Raw genomic sequence first — 19,608 nt, forward strand, 5'->3', positions numbered from 1 at the left:
CCTATACATTAAAAACCTCACTCTGCATGTTAGTAACAGTAATTAATTCCCAACTCAGATAATTAATTCCCAACTCACAGCCCCTCTCTCTTACTCTGCTCAGGCCTCATACTTTGTTCTTCCCTTCCTTGTCTTATTGCATAACTCCAAGTCTGTCCTGAAGGGACTCTGCTTTTGTGTTTTATGTGCAACTTCCCAAGCAAGTGAAGTAAGACTAAGTCCAAGTCTTTTATATCCAGGTCTTAGAAAGAGTACTGGGGCATTAAATAACCTTTTTTCTTTAAGCCAAATTGACTCTTTGTTTTATGTAGCTTCAAAATAGGATTCATCTTTTATGTTTGAACATTAGTTTCTTGTCCTTTTTTTTTTCCCCAATCTTGTCTCCCCCCACCTAGTTAAAATATATCAGTTATATATTTTCACTATTTAGAAACAGTACTTCATAAATTAGGTCTGGTCATGTGCTAACACTTACCTTCTCTGCAAAAGGGCACAGCAGCAGATTGGTAGAAATCCCAAAATCAAAAATCCTCCTCCGGTAAGCAAAACCACTCGAATGGCCAGCTGCACATCTGTAGAGGCAGCAGAAGTTTGCATTAGTTCTGAACAATTCTGATACAGGCTCTGAGCCTCAGGTGACAGAATCAACCTCTAAGACAGAGACCTTTGCTGCCATGAAGTCCCAGCCATGTTGCCACTTTGCTCAGACAGATATTTCATCAGCAAAGCTCTGACAGTACTCACACCTTAAGACAAACTCACTCAAAGATTTTAGTAAATGCCAAGGAAAACTGCCATCTCTCACATGAATTTAAAGTTGGACTCACTGATCACAAGGGTCTTTTCTAATCTAAATGATTCTATGATTCAGCAGCACAATGGCAAAAAAAGTAAGTCTTAGGAATGAGCTCAGATGAGAAAGAATCGGTCTCAAATTTCACTTCAGTTCGAAAAGCAGTGTTTGTTTAGATCCAGAAGCAACCAGGGTTTGGGTGAGCCCAGGGCCAGGGGCACAGCTGACTGGGAGGAATAAATAATAGTTAAAAAAAACAATCAAGTCCCTTAGAAGCTGTTTCAAGAATGGAGACAAAATCTTTCAAATTAATTCTATTCATCTACTTCAGTTCATAACTTCTGTAGCATTTTCTTAAGGCCTCATTTAATTCCCAGTGAAATTCAAGACAAACCTCCCAACAGGAAGAACCATTCAGTATTCAGCCCGTGACCAGCTGACAAACATAACTGCCTTGAGTCTAATATCTGCTAAGTGCTTCTATTTTGTCAACAGATTGCTACAAGGCAAACAGTAAGTGTTTGCATTTTCTTTGGACATATGCTGTACATCCAGGAGCATTCAAGGAGCTCATTAATCTATGAACAAATAATTCTGTAAAATAATCAGCCCTTTATATTGATGTCTGAACAATAAAAGCTAACTGGAATGAGGAATCAAGCAGTCACAGCTGAATAAGCATATTTAATTTTAAAATTTGCTTCAGTATGTATCTTAAAAATTAGCAGAGAGCTATAATTTTCACTGTAAGCTTTTCTTCTTGCTGTAGTGAAGTGTTTTTTATACAAAATATAAAGGCCAAAGCTGGGACTGAATATTATTAAAACCTTTAATTTCTGTCATATGCCCCTAACAGATTCTGATGCCATCACACTGGATAAAACTTGGTTTTATTTTATTTTTGGTTGAAGACAACCAAAAATTATCTAGCTGGTAGTAACTACAGCTGCCCCAGCACTGATATGTGGAGCTGCTCAAGCACAAGAAAGTATTCAAAGTCTTATTTTGGCCTCAGACTGGTCCTGAAGAAGCACAAACAAGAGAAAGGGAATTCATGTCAGCTGCCAAGTAACCTTGGGGTTTCATATCTGTGTTAAATCAGCTTATCCTAAAAATTGGGATATCACCTCTGAAATCAATGGATGTATACTGAAGTATACCAGAAAGAACTAAATCATTAAGTTCTAGATTATGGTTTCTTTTTGCTAACTTATTATCCATGTTTGGCAGGATTGCTTGTATCTGAAAACCCTTCCTACATTGTTGGTTGTTTGTCCTTGGAAAAATTAAAAATTTGTCTGGACACAGCCCCTGAGAAACCCATTGTAGCTAATGCTGGTAGAACAGGGAGGATTAATTATATGGTTGTGAGAGGTCCCTTCCATGCCCAGTAATTCTGTCTATAATAAAACACCTCTAAATTATTTTCTTTTTTCAGTTTGTTGAAGGAACCTCCATGAAAAGCAACAACTCTTTCTAGAAAGCTATACAAACAGGAAAAATTTATGAAAAAAAGTAAGGTTTGATACAATCCTTTCAGTAGAGCAAAGACAACCATGGAGTTATAAGCAAATATAGGATCTATAAAATGGTTTTTGCATTCATATAAGAAAAAAAAACCATACCCACCATGTTGATGCTCAAAGGAAAAAAATTAGGTAAAACATAATGTTATGGCTGAAATTTGATAACATAGAACTACTGACATTTTGGTTGAAAGAGACTTCTGCAGATCACATAGATGAATCTTCCTCTTGAAACAAGGCTACTACCAATATGAGATAAGTGAGTTGTGTCTTGTTATATCCAAGTCTTGAAAACCTCCAAGACTGGGGACTCCACCCCTTTTCTGATGAACTTTTTCCTCACTAATGTCTGAGCTAAATTTCTTAAGCATCAGTTAGTGGCAATTCTCACTTGTTAAATCATGTGATTCTTCCAGGAAGAATTAGTGACTCATTTTAATAACTTCCCTTCTAAACAGGCTTCAGTAGCTATTAAACAACCAATTAGCCTCCTCTTCACCATGTAAAACACAAATCCAGTTCCTTCACTTTTTCTTCACTGCACTTTCATGGAGTCACTACTTTGGATTAACACCCACTTTCAACAGACAAAGCCTTTACTTCATTCTTTGTAATGACATATGTGACTCTCTTTATTTGTATGGCACTTGTTCTTTGCTTGCGCTGGGCTTGACGGTACCCAGAAAATTTTCTATTAATCAATTGTTTCCTTTTTAGTACAGATGAAGAAATCCATGCAAGCTTACAGTTACTTTAAAGAGAGGGGTGTCCTGGAAAGCCAGAGGTACAAAGAGCAATGAGAGCTGTACTGTGTGAGCAGAAGCAGGGTTTGCTCTGAGGCAGCAGCCCAGAGCCACACACTCACCATCTCTCACTGGCATGTAGCACTGCTCCTCCTGGCCAATTCTGAAAGGACAGCAGTGCATTTTTGAGCATTCAGACATGTTCAGGCCTTCAACAGGACAAGGAGTGAAGAGTTGCTGATTGCTGAGGCGGCAAGCTTCAAAAAGAAAAAAAACCAACATCGGGTAAAATGTCTATCCTGGGAGCAATGTGAAACTGAAGGAAGTCATCACTTTGGTGTCTCTAGCATGCTTTGATTAATTAAATCTGCCAGAAAACAGTATCATTGACGTTCATGTATGTTCTTTCCCAAAACATAAGCAATTTCTATATCGAAATTAGCAGAAAAGCTAAATCATGTTATAGGGAATCTTCTGTAATTTGCTTTGTTTCTATAAGGATCTATTACAAAGCTGAAAAAAACCACCATTGTGACACTTTTTTTACTTCAGTTTGTAAAGTAAGTGAAAAAGACAAAGTAAATTTATTATTATTTTTTTTTTTGAAGGACTGTATTGCAACTAACCATCTCTGGTACTTATTTGTTTCTACCAGCTGCTAGGAAAAACCCAACAACATCCAATACAGTTAATGAACAGCACATTTAAGCAATTTTTGAGATTTCCTATTTAATAGCAGATTTATTGATAATCATGAGATACTCTGTGGGAATGGTTTAAATGTTTAAGATAGTTATAAATAGTAGATGTCTCTGCATATTTGATTCCTATAAAACATCATATCTCATCCCTTATGTTACACAGCAGCTGCAAAGCATCATTTGGTTCCAACAACTCCCCCAGGACTGGCTGTATTGTCAGCCTCACATTTATCAGAGACATTACTGGTAGCCAAATTCAGTTTATTAAAGGGGGGATCAGGATCTTCATCAGTCCTCTGTACTTAGGCCTACATGTGAGCAATAGTGGTGGAGGCACACTGATATTAATGCAGAAACATATCAAGGGAAAAAGTAGCATTTCTCCTTCTCTTTCCTATTGGTCTGTGGTCTGGTTATGGAATCAGGCTGGCTGTTTTTATATAGAACAAATCCTTTTTGTACTCATATTATTTTGCTTTTTGATATTAGCAAGTTAGCATTGTGATTTTCATCTCAATAATTTTATGAAATAATGTAGTTCTTGTAATTTTACTTCAGTAATCCAAAGGTGAGTGCAGAAGTCTAATCTAACAGGCCTGAAACCTTCCTTAGCCAGTAGAAGTGGGAGAGACACCAGGGTGGGACAAAATCCTTCTCTCATTTAGGCTGTGCCAAATTCTCTTTTGTCTCTAGGTGTATGTGGGAAGACTGGCAAACTAGTCCAGATGAGATACAACAAAGCTAGGCACGGTGGATCCTCTGCCAAACTTTGAGCATAATTTCAGCATTTCCAGCACAGTGACATCACTGGTGATGGAGGGTGTTGCAGGAGGGTAGCAATGCAAACAAATCTGTGATTGTCCCAAAGAGGCACTTAGCAATCCTATTCTGAAGAGCTCTAGTGAGTTTTACAGTATTAGACTGAGGGTTTTAAGGACATGAAATGCTGACAGGTAGGGGAGGGAGGGTGGACTGGAAGTGAGGCAGAAGTGGGAAGGAAGAGAAACGATGCTGCAGTGGTGAAGTGACACTTACTCATTGGTCTGAAGAAGCTCAAGAAAGATACGAATACACCTTCCATTGTCATGTTAGGTTTGCTGGCTGCCTCTGCACTCTGTTCTGAACCAGGCTCAATCGGTGCTGCAAGAACTGAAAGTTCACAATGATTAGCTCATTACCATCAAAACTATCCGTAATTAATTAAAGCAATGACATTTTCATACTGATTATCACTCATTAGGAAGGCATTTACAGTCATCAGGAACTGTGTCGACTGATGGCTAGCAGGGTTAAGCACAGATGTCTTTCTGTTGTATTCACTTATATTGCTTTAAATTGCTTCATGAACCACAATGAGTAAAGAACTAAAGCTGTAAAATTTAAATTAAAGAATGCATTCAGGTGGAAATTGTCAAGGATAAAAAGCCCTGCTGCTCACCTATGAGGTGCAGGTTACATGAAAATGCTTTGCTGCATGCATAATTATATTTCTCCTATGCACACAAGCAGAACTTCCAGTTTTTTACATAAAGATCAGACCCCAGTTAAAACACAGGAACATGGTGAAAGGCACCTTTATCAGACACAATCAAATATGCATCTATCCCAGCTTCTTACTTCAGACAGTGACCAGCTGCAGTTGCATAGCAAAAAGCAAAACATCTTTAAATATAGAGGTACTGTTACACAAAAGCTACTGATTTCTTACTCTGGGACTTCCCAATCACCTTTCATTTTCATTATTCTGAAAAAAAAAAATAGGATCAGTAAACCTTGCTGCCTCCCTACATCTCTTTTTCATTACACCAAAAGTGCAAATCACAGTAGGACTCCACTGGCAATCAACCACTCCCCAACAAGGGGGAAAAAGAGAGACCCAGTATTCCCACTTGCTTGCCTTCTTCCTCTCCATGAGAGAAACTTACACCATCACCACTTTAATAGCTTTCAGTGACAGTTTGCTGAAACCCATTTCATGGTGTTAGAGTCCTTATGATAGAAGTTAGATCACAACCTAACCAAAAACTAAAGTATTGAACAACTTCAGTCTTTTGGATAATCCTTCAGCTAACAGCATCGGGAGGATAAAGTAGGAAATTAGGAAATTACTCGTCCTGGGGCACAACTTGCCTCTTCTGTGCCATACACAACTCCCTTAGGAAACAAAAAAGAATGGAGTAAAGAGAATTGAAGGTACTGTCAAAACAGACAATCTGAAATTATCGTGCAACAGAAATGTGATCAACAAAGCTCACACTGACAGTTATGTCTTGGGGTCCCTCTCTCTGCCAGTAAACAAGACAGAACAGAAAATTTTAAAGACTTTGTAATGACTTCATGGGAAGTTCATGAGATGAGGTTTCCAGCATTCAGTTTGGTAAGAATTATCTGAAAACTGTGGATGCCCTACACATTACTCCCATGTGAGGGTTGAAAGAGACATGCGCCATTTACATAAATTTAATGGCCATTGCTGAACTTACACATTTATATCTATGTGAGCTCACACACACTCTGGAAGCTTTTTAAAATGACATAGCAACTACCAGCCTCTCACCAAGAGCTGAAAAGGCTCTGAGGTCTGGCTTCTCAATGCATTAAGGATCAAATGCAGAGATATTCAGATGGATCCTTTAGACATGTCAGATGACCAAACTTCTGTTAGTGCAAATAATCAGACAAAACCTTTCTAATTACTTTGAGTCATCTCCTGTAATAAGCAAATACATCAATTCTCCACACACTATAAGAACACCTTTAATAGTATGCTGAAAAAAAAGACTAAGTGAGGGAAAAATAGAAGAATCTATAACTGGGTGAAAAAAAGAAAAATTTGTGATCAACTGTGAAATAAAAGCAAGTTCCACTGGCAGGGATGAAACCAGCAGCATGTATTTCTTGTAAAGATGCAGAGGGAAATGGGAACTATAGTTGCAGGAAAATAAATATATGTTGCTCTATTTAAGTCTCAGAATGGATCAATCCAATCTGAAACAATTGCTCGTAATATTTCTCAGCATTTCCCAAGATTGCTTGCTAGTGAAAGTACTTGCTGCTTCTTTAAGAATGTTTTTATCCTTGCAATACTCACGTGAGTGGACACTACCAAGCAGGAGCAGGACCATGAAGACCCATGCTCGATGGGTGCCGAAGGGCAGCATCACTGCAATGAAACCAAGAGCAGTAATAGGTATAGAGCCCTGCATAAAACAAATTATTGATCTTAACTTCATATTTATGGGCTAGAACAAACCTGACAGTTGATTGCTGCACAGAGCAGGACTGCCTTTTTTTGCAAGAAAGAGGCCAAAACTAATTGAAAATATATGTGTATATATTGTCAATAAATTTTTTGAAGAAACTACTCATTTAAAGGGAGTTCAAAGTAAGTAAACTTGTTAAGAGACTAGCCAAAAAATTATCTTTCTTAAGTGTTCCAAAGCTGGACACCTGGCACTTAAAAAAGATAATTTTTATCTGAAAATTTTAATCTGAGTTCAATGAACAGAATCAAGAATGAAGAATGAATACATTTTGAAAGCTTAAAACTGAATTCAAATTTAACTCATTGAATTCTTCACTCTTTTCACAATTGGAGCACGTGAAGAGCTTTGGATAGCATTTTTAAAAGGTGGTTCAAAATGGTATTAGGGACAAAAATACTTTTAGAAATCCCCATGTGATTCATAGTAATTTAACAGCAGGTTTAAGCTGGGTTTTGTACCTGCAAGCAGCCCCTGATGACTGCTTTGACAGATGCTGTATTTCACGCTGCCTGCCCCTCTTGTTTTACCCTAAAAAGGGCTTTTTTCAATTATTACCACTTAGTTCTAAAGACAGCTTAAACCTACAGACAATTTGTTAGTAGTGGGGAGGGGAGAACCCCATTTGCTAAAGTGCAGCACAGGGAAAAGGCTGGCTGAATTTCACTGGATATTGCCCTTTGAAGGGTCAGCTCTTTCTGCACTCCTGCTCAGTAAGGAAAACTTCCCTGCCCTTGGAAGTACCTCTGCTATAGAGGAATATACAAACATGTTCTACCACATGGAAAAACTACTTTGGTAATGTGAAATTATCTCCTAAGAGGACAGGAATCATGTTTTCCAAGAAACTTATTAAAATTTAATGCTATTCATGACAAATTGGGAAAAGAAGGGAGAAGGAAAACAAGATGAAAATTATTTTTCTTGCCATTACTTACTTTTTTTGCTGTTTCCTCCAGCCCTGCTTGAGCAGGGTATGAGCAGATCCCCAGGGTGCAGCAACCACAGACTGGCCCTGACAACCATGGAACCAAAGAACATCACAGTCACCACCCCAGGTTCAGGTGCATAGAATAGGTTGGAGCAACGGAGGGGCCAGAAAAAGCTCAGTGTGCTTTGGGAGAAATTTGTCCCTGCTGTAACTGTTGGAAAGCCTCTCAAGTCTCCTAATTCACCAAGTTAAAAAACAAGTTCATACCCTTACCAGTCACTCTCCAATGTACAATACAGAAACATCACCTAATTGAGCAGCCCAGGTAAGAAATCAAAACGCAATCCTCTCAAGTCAAACACTTCAGTCAGAATGCTTAAAGCTTCTCACTAACCCCTGAAAGGTGACTTAATTAGGTATTCTTCACCAAACATTTGCACACTTGAAGCACAAATCTGACACATATCTTCCTTAGACTTGGAAATCAAATTGTATCCTGGGCTGCATCAAAGAGAATATGGTCAGCAGGTCAAGGGAGATGATTCTACCCCTCTACTCCACTCTCTTGAGACTCCACCTGGTGTACTGCAACCAGCTCTAGAGATCTGGCCCGATTTCAGCTGGGATATAATTAAATTTTCTCCTTTGTAGCTGGCACAGTGCTGTGTCTTGGATTTAGGATGACACTAATGCTTATAACACACTGATAGTAGTTGTTGCTAAGCAGTTCTTGCTCTCAATCAAGCACTTTTGAGCTGCCCTGCTCTGGCAGGGAGCAGGTACACCAGAAACCAGGAGGGAGCATGGCCAGGACAGCCCACCTGGGCTGCCCAGGGGATATTCCACACCATGCCACACCACACTCAGTATTTGAACTGCAGGAGCTGGCAGAGAGATGCCAAACACTGCCCAGGGATGGGCTGGGCATTGGTCAGTGTATTGAGCAATTAATTGTATTTTGCAGCTCTTGGTCCTCTAGGATTTCATCTCTCTTAGTCCTTTTCACCACAATTATTATAATCATATTCTATTATATTTCAATTATTAAACTATTCTTGTATCAACCCATGATTTTTACTATTTTGTTTCTTCTGATTCCCATCCCCACTGGGAGGATGGAGGGGGAAGGGAGCTCTGAGTGAGCGAGCAGCTACCTGGTGTTAAACCAAAAGTTCCCCCCACATGAAGGACATGGACCTTTTCAAGCTTGTCCAGAGGGTCGTGAAGGTGACCATTGGGCTGGAACAGCTCTGCTCTAAAGACAAACTGAGAGACCTGGGGTGCTTCAGCCTGGAGAAGGCTCTGGGGACACATCAGGGCCCCTCTCAGTACCTAAAGGGGCTACACAAGAAAGGTGGGGAAGACTTTCATAGCAGGGCCTGTGCAATAGGACAAAGAGCAAGAGTTTTAAATAAGAAGAGGTTCAAATTAGACTAGATATAAAGCTGAAGTTTTTTACAATGAGGGTGGAGAGGCCCTGGCACAGGTTGCCCAGAGAAGCTGTAGATGCCATGTGCCTGGAGGTATTCTAGGCCAGGCTGGAGCGAGCTCTGGGCAACTTGGTCTATGGGATGGTGTTCCTGCCCAAGGCAGATGGAACTAGGTGATCTTTAGGGTCCCTTCCAAACCACACCATTCTAGGATTCTACCACTTCCATTCCTTTTATTAAGGAAAGGCTCTGAATAGAATGGGAACAGTGTTTTTAAAATATACAGAAACCTAAAGTAAATGCAGATGCCATCAAATCGGCATTTCCCTTAACAGATGAGCTGCCTAAAGCAGTTGCAGTTTGCTAAAAGCCATCTGAACTGGTGAGCCTGAAAAAAACTTACATATTCACATGGGTTTTTTTCCTCATTTCAGCTAATTGCAAAACAAGTTTAAAGGGTGGATCTCTTTAACTTCATTTGTATGCAGCACTAGCTTGCTAAAATAAGTAACAATACATACTATCTTCAGTTTCACTGTTTCACTCTACACCCAGACTAGACTCAGCCACTCCAGCATCTCCAATACTTGGCAATGTCTAATCCCCAATCCTTCCTTTTCTGAAGCATATGATTTACATGAAAGTGAATTTTTCTGTGCTAATTTACCTCATGGCACACTCCAGACAATGTGATGCACTTCTGACATGGGACTTTTCAGACTACTAAGAACCACAGAAAATTGCCCCCCCCCCCCCCATTTTAAGCAGAACATTTAATTGATTTTACTACATTTAGGAGCGTTGATTTCCCTTGCTGTAGCTGTAGTCTACACCTGAGGCTCACCCGAGTGCATCAGGCAAAAAAGTACATCCAAACCCCAAACCATGCCTAATGTTTGTTCTAACATTTCCGCAACAATCAAGTTCTTAGCATGTACAGACTACATCCATGTGATCATTTTTTGCTTTAAATTAATTGCTTTTATTGGAAACCAGTTTCCTAAATGCAGTGCAAAACCGTAAGTAAACATTTTCTCTTACTGAATTTTCAGTAGATACACAAAATTACCTATGATTGTTGCTCTTTCTTATAATCCAATTCCATACAGTACTCAAACCACACAAAAAATACTGCTTTAAAGTCTATTGTAAAGTAATTTTTAAACAATGTAAAAAAAAATATGGCAAAATGACTCATCTGGGTTTAACAGCAATTATTTCTATCAAACTGTTTGAGATGAATGACCTTCGTAACTGTGAAAGCACAAGTGACAGATGTGTTATGCATTTTAAAAAATTGTTTGTAGAAAACCAGATTCATCCCCTGATGCAGGCGAAAGATCCAGTCCTCTATCAAAGAATCACAGTGCCAGAGTAAAAAGCTGTTTCTGTAAATCACAGCATAAAAATACAATGTGAAACCAAGGTTGTGCTTAAGTCTAATGAACCTCTGGCAAGGAGAACCTTATGATCAAATTTGAATCTACTCAGAACACTAAGCTCACTTTTCCTAACATATATTAAGCTGCCTTAATACCTTAACAGTGAAAACATCCCTAGTCACCCCAATTTTCACGGGTGTGAATGTCTGGAAACAACTCTGACTAGCATCACTTTGGACAATGTTAAGTTCAAATGAACGATGAACAAGCTTAGCAAACACTACTGCAGAAACAACAAGCTCAGCCTTGTCACTTCTTAAAACATGATTTGAAGGAGCCACCAGAGCCAGCAACACATCTCCTCCACCCCTTAACACAGGTATTCCACGTCAAGTCTTGCTGCTTCTGGAAATAGACAAAACCTTTACACAGGATAAAAATATTTAACATCTCTTGCAGATTAGCAGAGAAGTTAGCAGAACTGCACAGCAGGACTCCTGCAATGACTGAGGAATACTCAGTGGAAGCTAAAGTTTTCCCTCTTAATACTCAATATTGAAGGGTTTTGCAGGGAAACATACTGCAGTTCAGAAAAATAAGCTGCCTTTCAGTGTAAGTGCTCCTAGGAAGAAGCAGGGTCTACACTCAGTCTCATACCCACAGCACTCAATGTCCTTCCTGGACATGGTACACAATATTTGATACTGGGGACAAAGAAGGGCTGAAAAAGCTCATCACTAACTGCTTCAAATAGCTTTTGCATTTACAAAACTAAACCTAGTATCTTCTTGAACTCATGAATGCTCGTAAAGAGATTTTTATCTGCTTAAAAAAAGCTAAATAAAGAGATTTTTTTTCCTTGATAAAGTTTTAATAACTCTGAAAATCTTACCTCCCCACCCATCATTAACAAAAATTCATTCAGTAAACAACAGAAACAAAAACTTTTCTATTTTTTTTAAGCATTTGTTAATTTATATGCTTTGAGCTTTACCTTACTGAATTTAGATTTTGGCATGATTCACAAATACCTCTCACTCTTTCAAAAAACTTTATTTTAAAAATAATTTTAAGTCATTAGACCGTACTTTATAATAGTTACCAATAGGACGGACCTGAACTCAAGCATCAGACATTTGTTGCACTTTCAAGTATTGTAACAACATGACTTTTCAAAATAAAAGTGTACATTTAGATTCACAGGTTAATTTGCTGAAATTTAATAACATTTGAAATCACTGGAATATGAACTGAAAGGGATATATGTTAAATACACAAATACTGAAAAAGTTCATAACCCCAAAACCCATGTGGAAATGGAATGCAGCCAATTAGTCAGGCTGTGGTTTAGGAATTTCACATTTACCTGGGTTAGCACCTTAGTGAACTCAACCATTGAATATGAGAAATGAATGCATGAAGAGTGACCACTCAACAGGTACCATTCCATGAGGAGACTGTCTTCTTGAGCATTTTGTGCTGTATTTTTGAAATCTGGTAATATTTGAGACTTTTCTAAAATGTGTAAATAACCAATGACTACAGTTAAAATCTAAACAAAGAAATACTTTCTACTGTCAGCTGAAATTCTTTAAAGCAATCATTCATAAGGATTGCATCAACATCAGTTAGCAGAGGAAGATCAAACTTTATTGAAACTGCTTGCATACAAAATATATTGCACTATAACCAAACAAATGTCAACATAAAATCCAATCTGTTGTAGCTAATATGTACAGAGAATATTGCCCAAGAGCAGTTACATTACAAGGTCAGTCTACCTTGGTTAATTATCTACAGTATTTTAAACCAAACAGCTTACAGATGATGTGTGCAAGGTACCAATTTCTGTTTTCAAATACTATACATTCCCAAAATAAATAACTAGAAATCAACATTAATGTTTGGCAATACTTTTTAAGACATTTTATATTTGTTAAATCATGTGCAGTTCGTTGCCAGTTTTAGTATGCTCACCTGTATGCAAGGAAAAAAAAGAATGAAGAAAGCAAAGAAACAAAACTCACAAAATACAGAGGCAAGGTCAAGTTTGTACAATTCTGTACATAAACAGTGGCTCTCCTGGAGTAATCTGAACAAAAATGAACTAAAATGAAGGTCCTTATGCAGTTGTGCCCAGTTAAGTTTAACATGTGATCAGAAATGAAAGAAAGCACAGCTCCTCCCACCACTTCCCACCCTTCCCTGGTGTACAGCTGTACTTTGGATCAAATTCTGTGACACCTTCATATTGGCTGGTAATTAGGACCCTGCAGCTCAAAATATGAAGAACTTTTATTTTACCTTCACTATTTTAGCTACTGTGTCTGTAGTTGCCAGGGCATGACATGTGGTGACTTTCTTCTTATCTCTCCTGAAATAGCCTCCAAATTAAAATAAGCAATTCAAAAATTTTGGGAGGATGAAAGCCATCAATGGTTTAGGCTGGTCATCTGGCCAAACAGCAGGCACCCATTACTAGCTTGTGAACATGTTACACTTGTTCCCTCAGTAACAATGAGTTTTTTAGTTTTCCACAATGGAAAGATTTTTTTTTTTAGTTTTTCTTTTTTAAAAAAAAAGCTTCTGTACTGCCTACAAAGAAAAAAATTACACCCCTTTTTCAATAACACTATTTGCCAAATCTTCAGTGCAAAATAAATTTCCTATTCTTATAACTGCCTAACTGAATGTTTATGTAAGGAAAAAATTATGGAAAGCATGCACTTGTCTATAAAGTACTAACGTCTGACAAGGATTGCTACATATATTTTACATTTAGTGTTACCAACTCATCTTCCCTGATTTCTGCATCCAAATATAATATTCCTACCTGCCAAGATATAAAAAAGGCACAGATCATACAACTTTTTTGCTAATGAAAATGACAATTGTTACATCACACAGATTTCAGGGTCCACCAAAATATTGAAAAAGGTGGACCAGAATGTGAACTGACACAGGACATAAAACGACATAGCATTTCATGAAGAACTGGTAAGTTAGATTGAAAACAGAAGCCAATTTGATTACTGCAAACACTATTTATTCTGAAAATTGAAATTGAGCAGTGAATTTGACCCGATGTGTTAAAATGGTACAACTGAACAGAAAGTTTACCAATGCACAGCTCAGTATTTTTAAAACAAACAAAAAAAGAATCTTTCATTGTTTGAACTGCAATATGTACTTGGAAGCAATTTTCAGAAGTTCAGGTATTTTTATGCAAATATTTGAATAACTTCTTATTCTGAAAACAACTGCATACTGTTGATGTTAAAAAAGGCTAACAGAGAACATATGTTCATTTCATGCCCTGCGCCATCTTGCCTACTATTTTGTCTTTGGCCTAACAAGTTTCTCTAACATGGAATAGGAATTACTGAAACAGTATAGGAAGTATGACTTCAGAGTTATGCAGTTTAGGGGACTCCGTTCACCAGCGGCTGTTGAGCGTCGGCGCCGTCCGTCTTCTCCTTCTTGGGGTTCCGCTCCTTGCCCGCGCGCAGCCGGCTGCCTTCGCTCGAGGTATTCTGTAATGTTTTAGTGTGGACACTCCTTTCATTATTGCTGTCAATTCTGATCTGGAACAATTCAGAGTTATATAAAGCATTCTCCACCCTTCCTCCACCCCTGGGTGTTCTCTGCCTTGGCGGACTGGGAGCAGCAAACAGTGCCAGCCCCTCATGGCTGCAGGGGAGGCCGTAAATTCTTTTCTGTTCAAAAATGCCACATACCTGTGAGCCAAAACATCCTCTGCCATCTACCTAGCCTTTGCATCTAAGAGAAAAATTTCCAGTTTGTTTTGTACAAAAGAATTGAATTAATATCAGATGGATCTCTGAATCATTATTTCAACTTCTAGTAATTCGACTTCCTACTCTTTGTATGAAAAAAGCCCCCAAAAGACAGTGTCATTTCATGGCAGCTTTTCTGAATGTCAAAAAAATCTACTCAGACCTTTTATGAATCTGAAAAAAAAAAATCCATTTAATACACCAAAGAAACTTCTGCAGCCTTTTTAAGTGGTCATAGAAAATTTCAAGAGAGCACGCTGAAAGCAAAGTTTTATGCTTGCAAAGGGGGCAAATGCTTATTGCTCGATATGTAACACGATTTTTCAACTTGCTCAGCCAGATTTGAACAACATGTAAGTACTTACTTTCTTGCAATGTGTCACTGCATCTAAATCTTGGAGCAACAGATAAAACCCCCCATCATTTAAGGGCCTAATCTTTTTTTTAGCACTGCATTTCCTCACTGCCTACTTCAAACTTTGTAAGGTAATTACTAATTAATTATAAATTAATTATTTATAATAATTATTTATTTTTTGTTTTGCCAAGTTATTTATTTGCATTTCAGATGCCTATTCGGCCTATTAAATTACTACACCTTGAAGTTCAGCCCTCCCATTTCAAAAACTAAGCACTGGTCACTTGTTCTGTTTTGTCCCTTTCTTAACCAGGCTTTCTAAAAAAAACAGCTAAGAGTCATCTCTATGTCCCATTGGAATCCTGACTCCTGGTACCACCACACAGAGGCAGCAGCTTGCAGCTGCTCTGTGTTTCTTCCTCCCACCTTAACTCATCCTATGCAGTAAGAGATGGTAGAAGGTTTGCAAGGACAGTTTACGTGTGGGGAAACTTAATATATACAGCTTGATAAGTTCACAGAACAAAACATTTGAAAAAATAGAAATATCTTTATAAGAAGCTTAAAAATATTTAAGGTTACAAGATATTTAAAATCTATTACTTGAAAACTTTCTTGATGTGAATTAACTTACTTTCTAAACTGAATAGCCTTCAATTGCAAATGTTTCATTTAGTAGTGAAGGTAGTTTCTGAAGTTTAATCTTTCTTACTCTGAGGATTCTGGCTACAACACACTCTCTTTATATAGTGTTAAGGATTTTCTTCCCTCAGGTACATAGAAAATAGACAACAGCAGACAAGACAGCAAGAAGTAAAAGCTAAAACCAAAGCACTAGTAAGAACAGATATTGAAATCAAGCTGGTTAGTAAATCCTTGGGACTTGTCATCAGTTTTTCACCAGACAGAGCTAAACAGCATTACAAAATTGCATCTTTACACAGCTTGATCTATTTAAAGTCCTGAGCATCTGTGTCATTTTGCAACACAACTTTTGTAGATGTGATTAGGGAGTCAAAGAATATGAAATTGCAAGGCTACTGTAATACTCACAACCTTGAAGACTCTGCTGTTACTATATGATACAATGCAATTTTAACAGTACATATGAGAAGTTACCTCAAGAGACCCGTCTGCTGTCCTCCCTTTCGCCTCTCTTGAGTTACGCTGACGGTTATCTGTTCGTGACTGTTCATCATTGCCTAGAAGAAGAATTAATCCACTAAGTTGCTCAACAAAGACACGATCTTCTGCCACTTAAATTTTATACAAGCACAGTAGGCAATTCAGGGTTTTCTGTCTCCTGACCAAATATTATTACTAACATATAACAATAGATCTTAAACTATGGGCCAGGATCACTTAAGAAAATGTTCTCAGGTGGTAATGCAGATAAAACCTCAGTGTTTAAAACCACCACAGTTTAAAAAAGACTGACTTACTGACTGAAAAAAAAATCCACTTCTCAAAATGGTTACCCACAGAAGAGAGGTACACCATAGCAGTATTTAATACCTGCACATTTTTCAATGGCTTATAAACTTCCTGAATTATACATTGCCTTCTTACAAAAGTCTTATTAAGTAGCAGTCATACTTTGAAAAAAACATTTCAAGAAATAAGCAGAGCTGCAGAATAAATTATTTTAAGAAATAAATGTAATAGAACATCATATATTCTTGTATATATCTTTAACTTTAAAGTTCTCCCATCTTACTTTTGCCTAGTCCTTTCCACAGAACACATAAATTACAATGTCAATCTGTTCCATGAAAACCAAATACAAGAAGATGTGAATATGGACAGTATGGAATGAGTAATATAGATTTAAAAAGATTTTTCTCTATCTACAGACAAACTAGAATTTGATTCCTTGATGTCCATGTGTGGCACAGGCCACAAACTTGAGCCGAGGAATTTTAGGAAAACAAATGATAGTGAAAACTCCCCCAAAAATAAAGCATTCAAAAAGAATTATACTCCTCTGCTCGATGTTCAACACAACTGAAATAAAACACTCCATTTACAAGACTGACAAAGAGAAGTCAGGAGAGGCCACCAGGTGGGGAATTGGAGCAGAAGAGAAAAGGAGCAGCTGGCAGTGAGTTTGCTTTAGGATTCCCACAGTGACAGCCGTGTCCAGAAGGAGCCTCGGTTTACCTTTGAATCCTCCGCGCCCCCTCCCGCCTTGGCCTCTGGCGCCGCCGCCGCGCCTCCGCCCGTCCCCCCGGCGCAGGTAATTGTCCCGCTCCTCCTCCGCCGGGGCCGCCGACCAATCGCTCAGCTCGTCTCTGTGATCAGACTCTGTTTCAGAAGCATTTGATGCTTCAGAATTAGTTCCTATCAAGAGGATGAAAAAAATCCAAACACGCCAGTGTAGCTTAGCATGAAATTACTATCGTAGAATGCAAAATGTATATATTTAAATTTTTTCTTTCTCTTTTTGTTAACAGACAGTTTTGGGATGTTTTTGCCTCCCAACCTCTTTAACGTACATAATACCCAAAGGTACATAATATATATTCTTCAAAATTCAAGACAGACTAATAAAAATTAGTTGTGTGTTTAAGGCTAAATAATTAAGTGTGCCGCATGCTTAAAACTGGTGTTATCAGGGTATCAACAGATTACTGAACATACTACAAAATGTAGTATGTACTACAAAATGTAATAAAAGTCTAATAAAGCGTGGGTGTAATAAACTAGACTCCTTCGTATTTCTACAGCTGAAAGTTGTGAATATAACCTGTCCTGTCTCCTCTCACCACTGCAACTCATCTATGAAAAGAAAAAAATTCCATCATGGAACAGCCTGTAACAGACTACAAAAGGAGAGAACAAAGTCAAATGCTAGAAATGTATCAAATCAAATAAATGGCCGTTGCAATTTTTCCAATTAACAGATCACCTTTATTGACAAAAGCTAGTTCTTTCCCCATTTTTCCCCCCATAACCCATATTTATTAACAAGGTGAGTTCACATCTTCTAAAAATAGTAAACGTCACAAAAACATTAGTTTTGTATTATGCAGAATGTAAGCTAAGATTTTCTTTCAAAGCTCACACTACAGGCCTTTCAGTCAGAACAAACACCAGCTGAACTGCATTATGGATAATGAAATAATAGATTGCTCTGAAGAAGCACAGTCTGGAAAACTATTCATTAATGAATTATCCAAGGTTTCAAAGAGTAACATACTATTTTGGTGACTATGGTCTTCTAGTAAAAACATAAAAGTTCAATTTAATATGAAGAAAACAGCTTTCCTGTAAATTGAGCTACACAGTATTTTCACCTATAAATATTTATATTAGGATAGACTCAAACAGGCTTAAATGAAAACTGAGACTTCATTGTCAGGAATTGTTCAAAATATAGATAAAATAACAATCCTTGCCCTAAGGAGTTGGGGAATAGCTAGATATGCTCCATAATGCAGAAGCCAAGCATGCTGTAAGAAGCAGGAACTGCATGGAAATCAGCGTAGATTACAGGAAAGCACTATGCTTCAAAATACATTCTTACAGCATAAAGCTCTATATAATCTTATAACATTAACACTAAACATTAACTGCATTTTAAACAGCTCTAAGCCAAGTCTTTTCCAAGAAGTCACAAGGCCAGCAGGCCTCCCTGGGAAGCGCAGGTGTCCCTGGAGGTACCTACCCGAAGCATAGCCCGGCCCACGCCGGCTGTGCCCGCGGTTCCTGTAGGGGCGGCTGCCGCGGCCGAGGCCCGGCCCGTCGTCCGTCATGTACCCTTTGTCCTTGTCCGTGCGGTTCGGGGGGGGCCTGGAAGTAGCTCCGATCTGTCGCAGTTGCTCATCAATTTGCAATCTTTCCAAACGCAGCTGGTCCACTTCCTGTGCAAACACAAACCCAGCAAGTCATGTACCACCACTATTTAACCATCTGCATGTGTACACATGCGGGTCTCAGAAAGAAAAGCCACTGAAATATTACAAATGATCATCTGTCTGATACTCAAACAGCAACTCAGCTTTGCGAATAACTTGTCTAACAGAAAGACTTTCAAATGTTCAAATCTGTGCACTACCAATATAATTCTTCCTGTGGCAGCTGACGAGTTTAGGTTTGTATCAAGAAAAAGCACTCAGATCGAACACAAGCTCTTTACATTGCTGCATGTAACAAACATAAAAGTTATTAAACAATTCTGATGTAACAGTATTGTTCCATAAAAAGGCACTCTGCTGCTAAACCCTACACAATAACAATGAACAGCATGAGGAATGGGAGGAAGCATAAAGGCATAGAGAGAAAAGTGCTGTAGCTCAGGCACAGAGGCATCAGCACACAGCACCCTCACCATACACAATTAGGTAAGAGATACAACGACAAATATTCATGAAGTACCTCTGCCAGTTTCAGATATTACCTAGCTCACATCAGAGTGGCAATCCTCTTTTGTATTCCTTTAATTAGGGAGAAACTTAATGAAAGAAGTCCAGGTAGGACTTTGCTAAGATGCTTTGGTATTCAGGAATGCACACCATCAGTGACTTGTGGATATCTATTCTCTCCTCCTTAAGATGTTCCCTAACTCAACCTTCCTTTAGGAAGACTAAGACTTCTTGCTCCAGACTCTCCCATGCTCCTCAGGACAAATCTTATAAATAAATAAATAAAAAAAAACCCAAAAACAACTGAGGATGACATTCAG

The 19,608-nt window shown here is 38.3% G+C and overlaps 2 protein-coding genes across 3 annotated transcripts in view; both read right to left on the minus strand.

Moving 5' to 3' along the window:
• Positions 1-412: 412 nt before the first annotated feature.
• FMR1NB (FMR1 neighbor) lies at positions 413-12,922 on the minus strand. Its single transcript, XM_077786563.1, has 6 exons — positions 12,797-12,922; positions 7,966-8,041; positions 6,855-6,926; positions 4,799-4,912; positions 3,185-3,319; positions 413-572 (listed from the first exon to the last, which is right to left on the minus strand). The coding sequence occupies exons 1-6, from the start codon at positions 12,920-12,922 to the stop codon at positions 472-474; spliced, it is 624 nt and encodes a 207-aa protein (XP_077642689.1). The 3' UTR covers positions 413-471.
• Positions 11,804-19,608, minus strand: part of FMR1 (fragile X messenger ribonucleoprotein 1) — a 31,364-nt gene continuing 23,559 nt past the window's right edge. Inside the window, exons 12-15 of one of the 2 annotated variants that reach the window (XM_021547879.3) lie at positions 18,592-18,787; positions 17,085-17,228; positions 16,044-16,126; positions 11,804-14,302 (exon numbers count right to left, since the gene is read on the minus strand). In XM_021547879.3, the coding sequence (XP_021403554.1) occupies positions 14,192-14,302; positions 16,044-16,126; positions 17,085-17,228; positions 18,592-18,787 (534 nt within the window). In that variant the 3' untranslated portion in view covers positions 11,804-14,191. Of the gene's footprint in view, positions 14,303-16,043; positions 16,127-17,084; positions 17,265-18,591; positions 18,788-19,608 lie in introns of both variants that reach the window. The other variant, XM_021547878.3, reaches the window with a different exon arrangement.

This window comes from Lonchura striata, chromosome 14 (genome assembly GCF_046129695.1).
Source record: "Lonchura striata isolate bLonStr1 chromosome 14, bLonStr1.mat, whole genome shotgun sequence".
In the NCBI taxonomy this organism is placed as follows: Eukaryota; Metazoa; Chordata; class Aves; order Passeriformes; family Estrildidae; genus Lonchura; species Lonchura striata.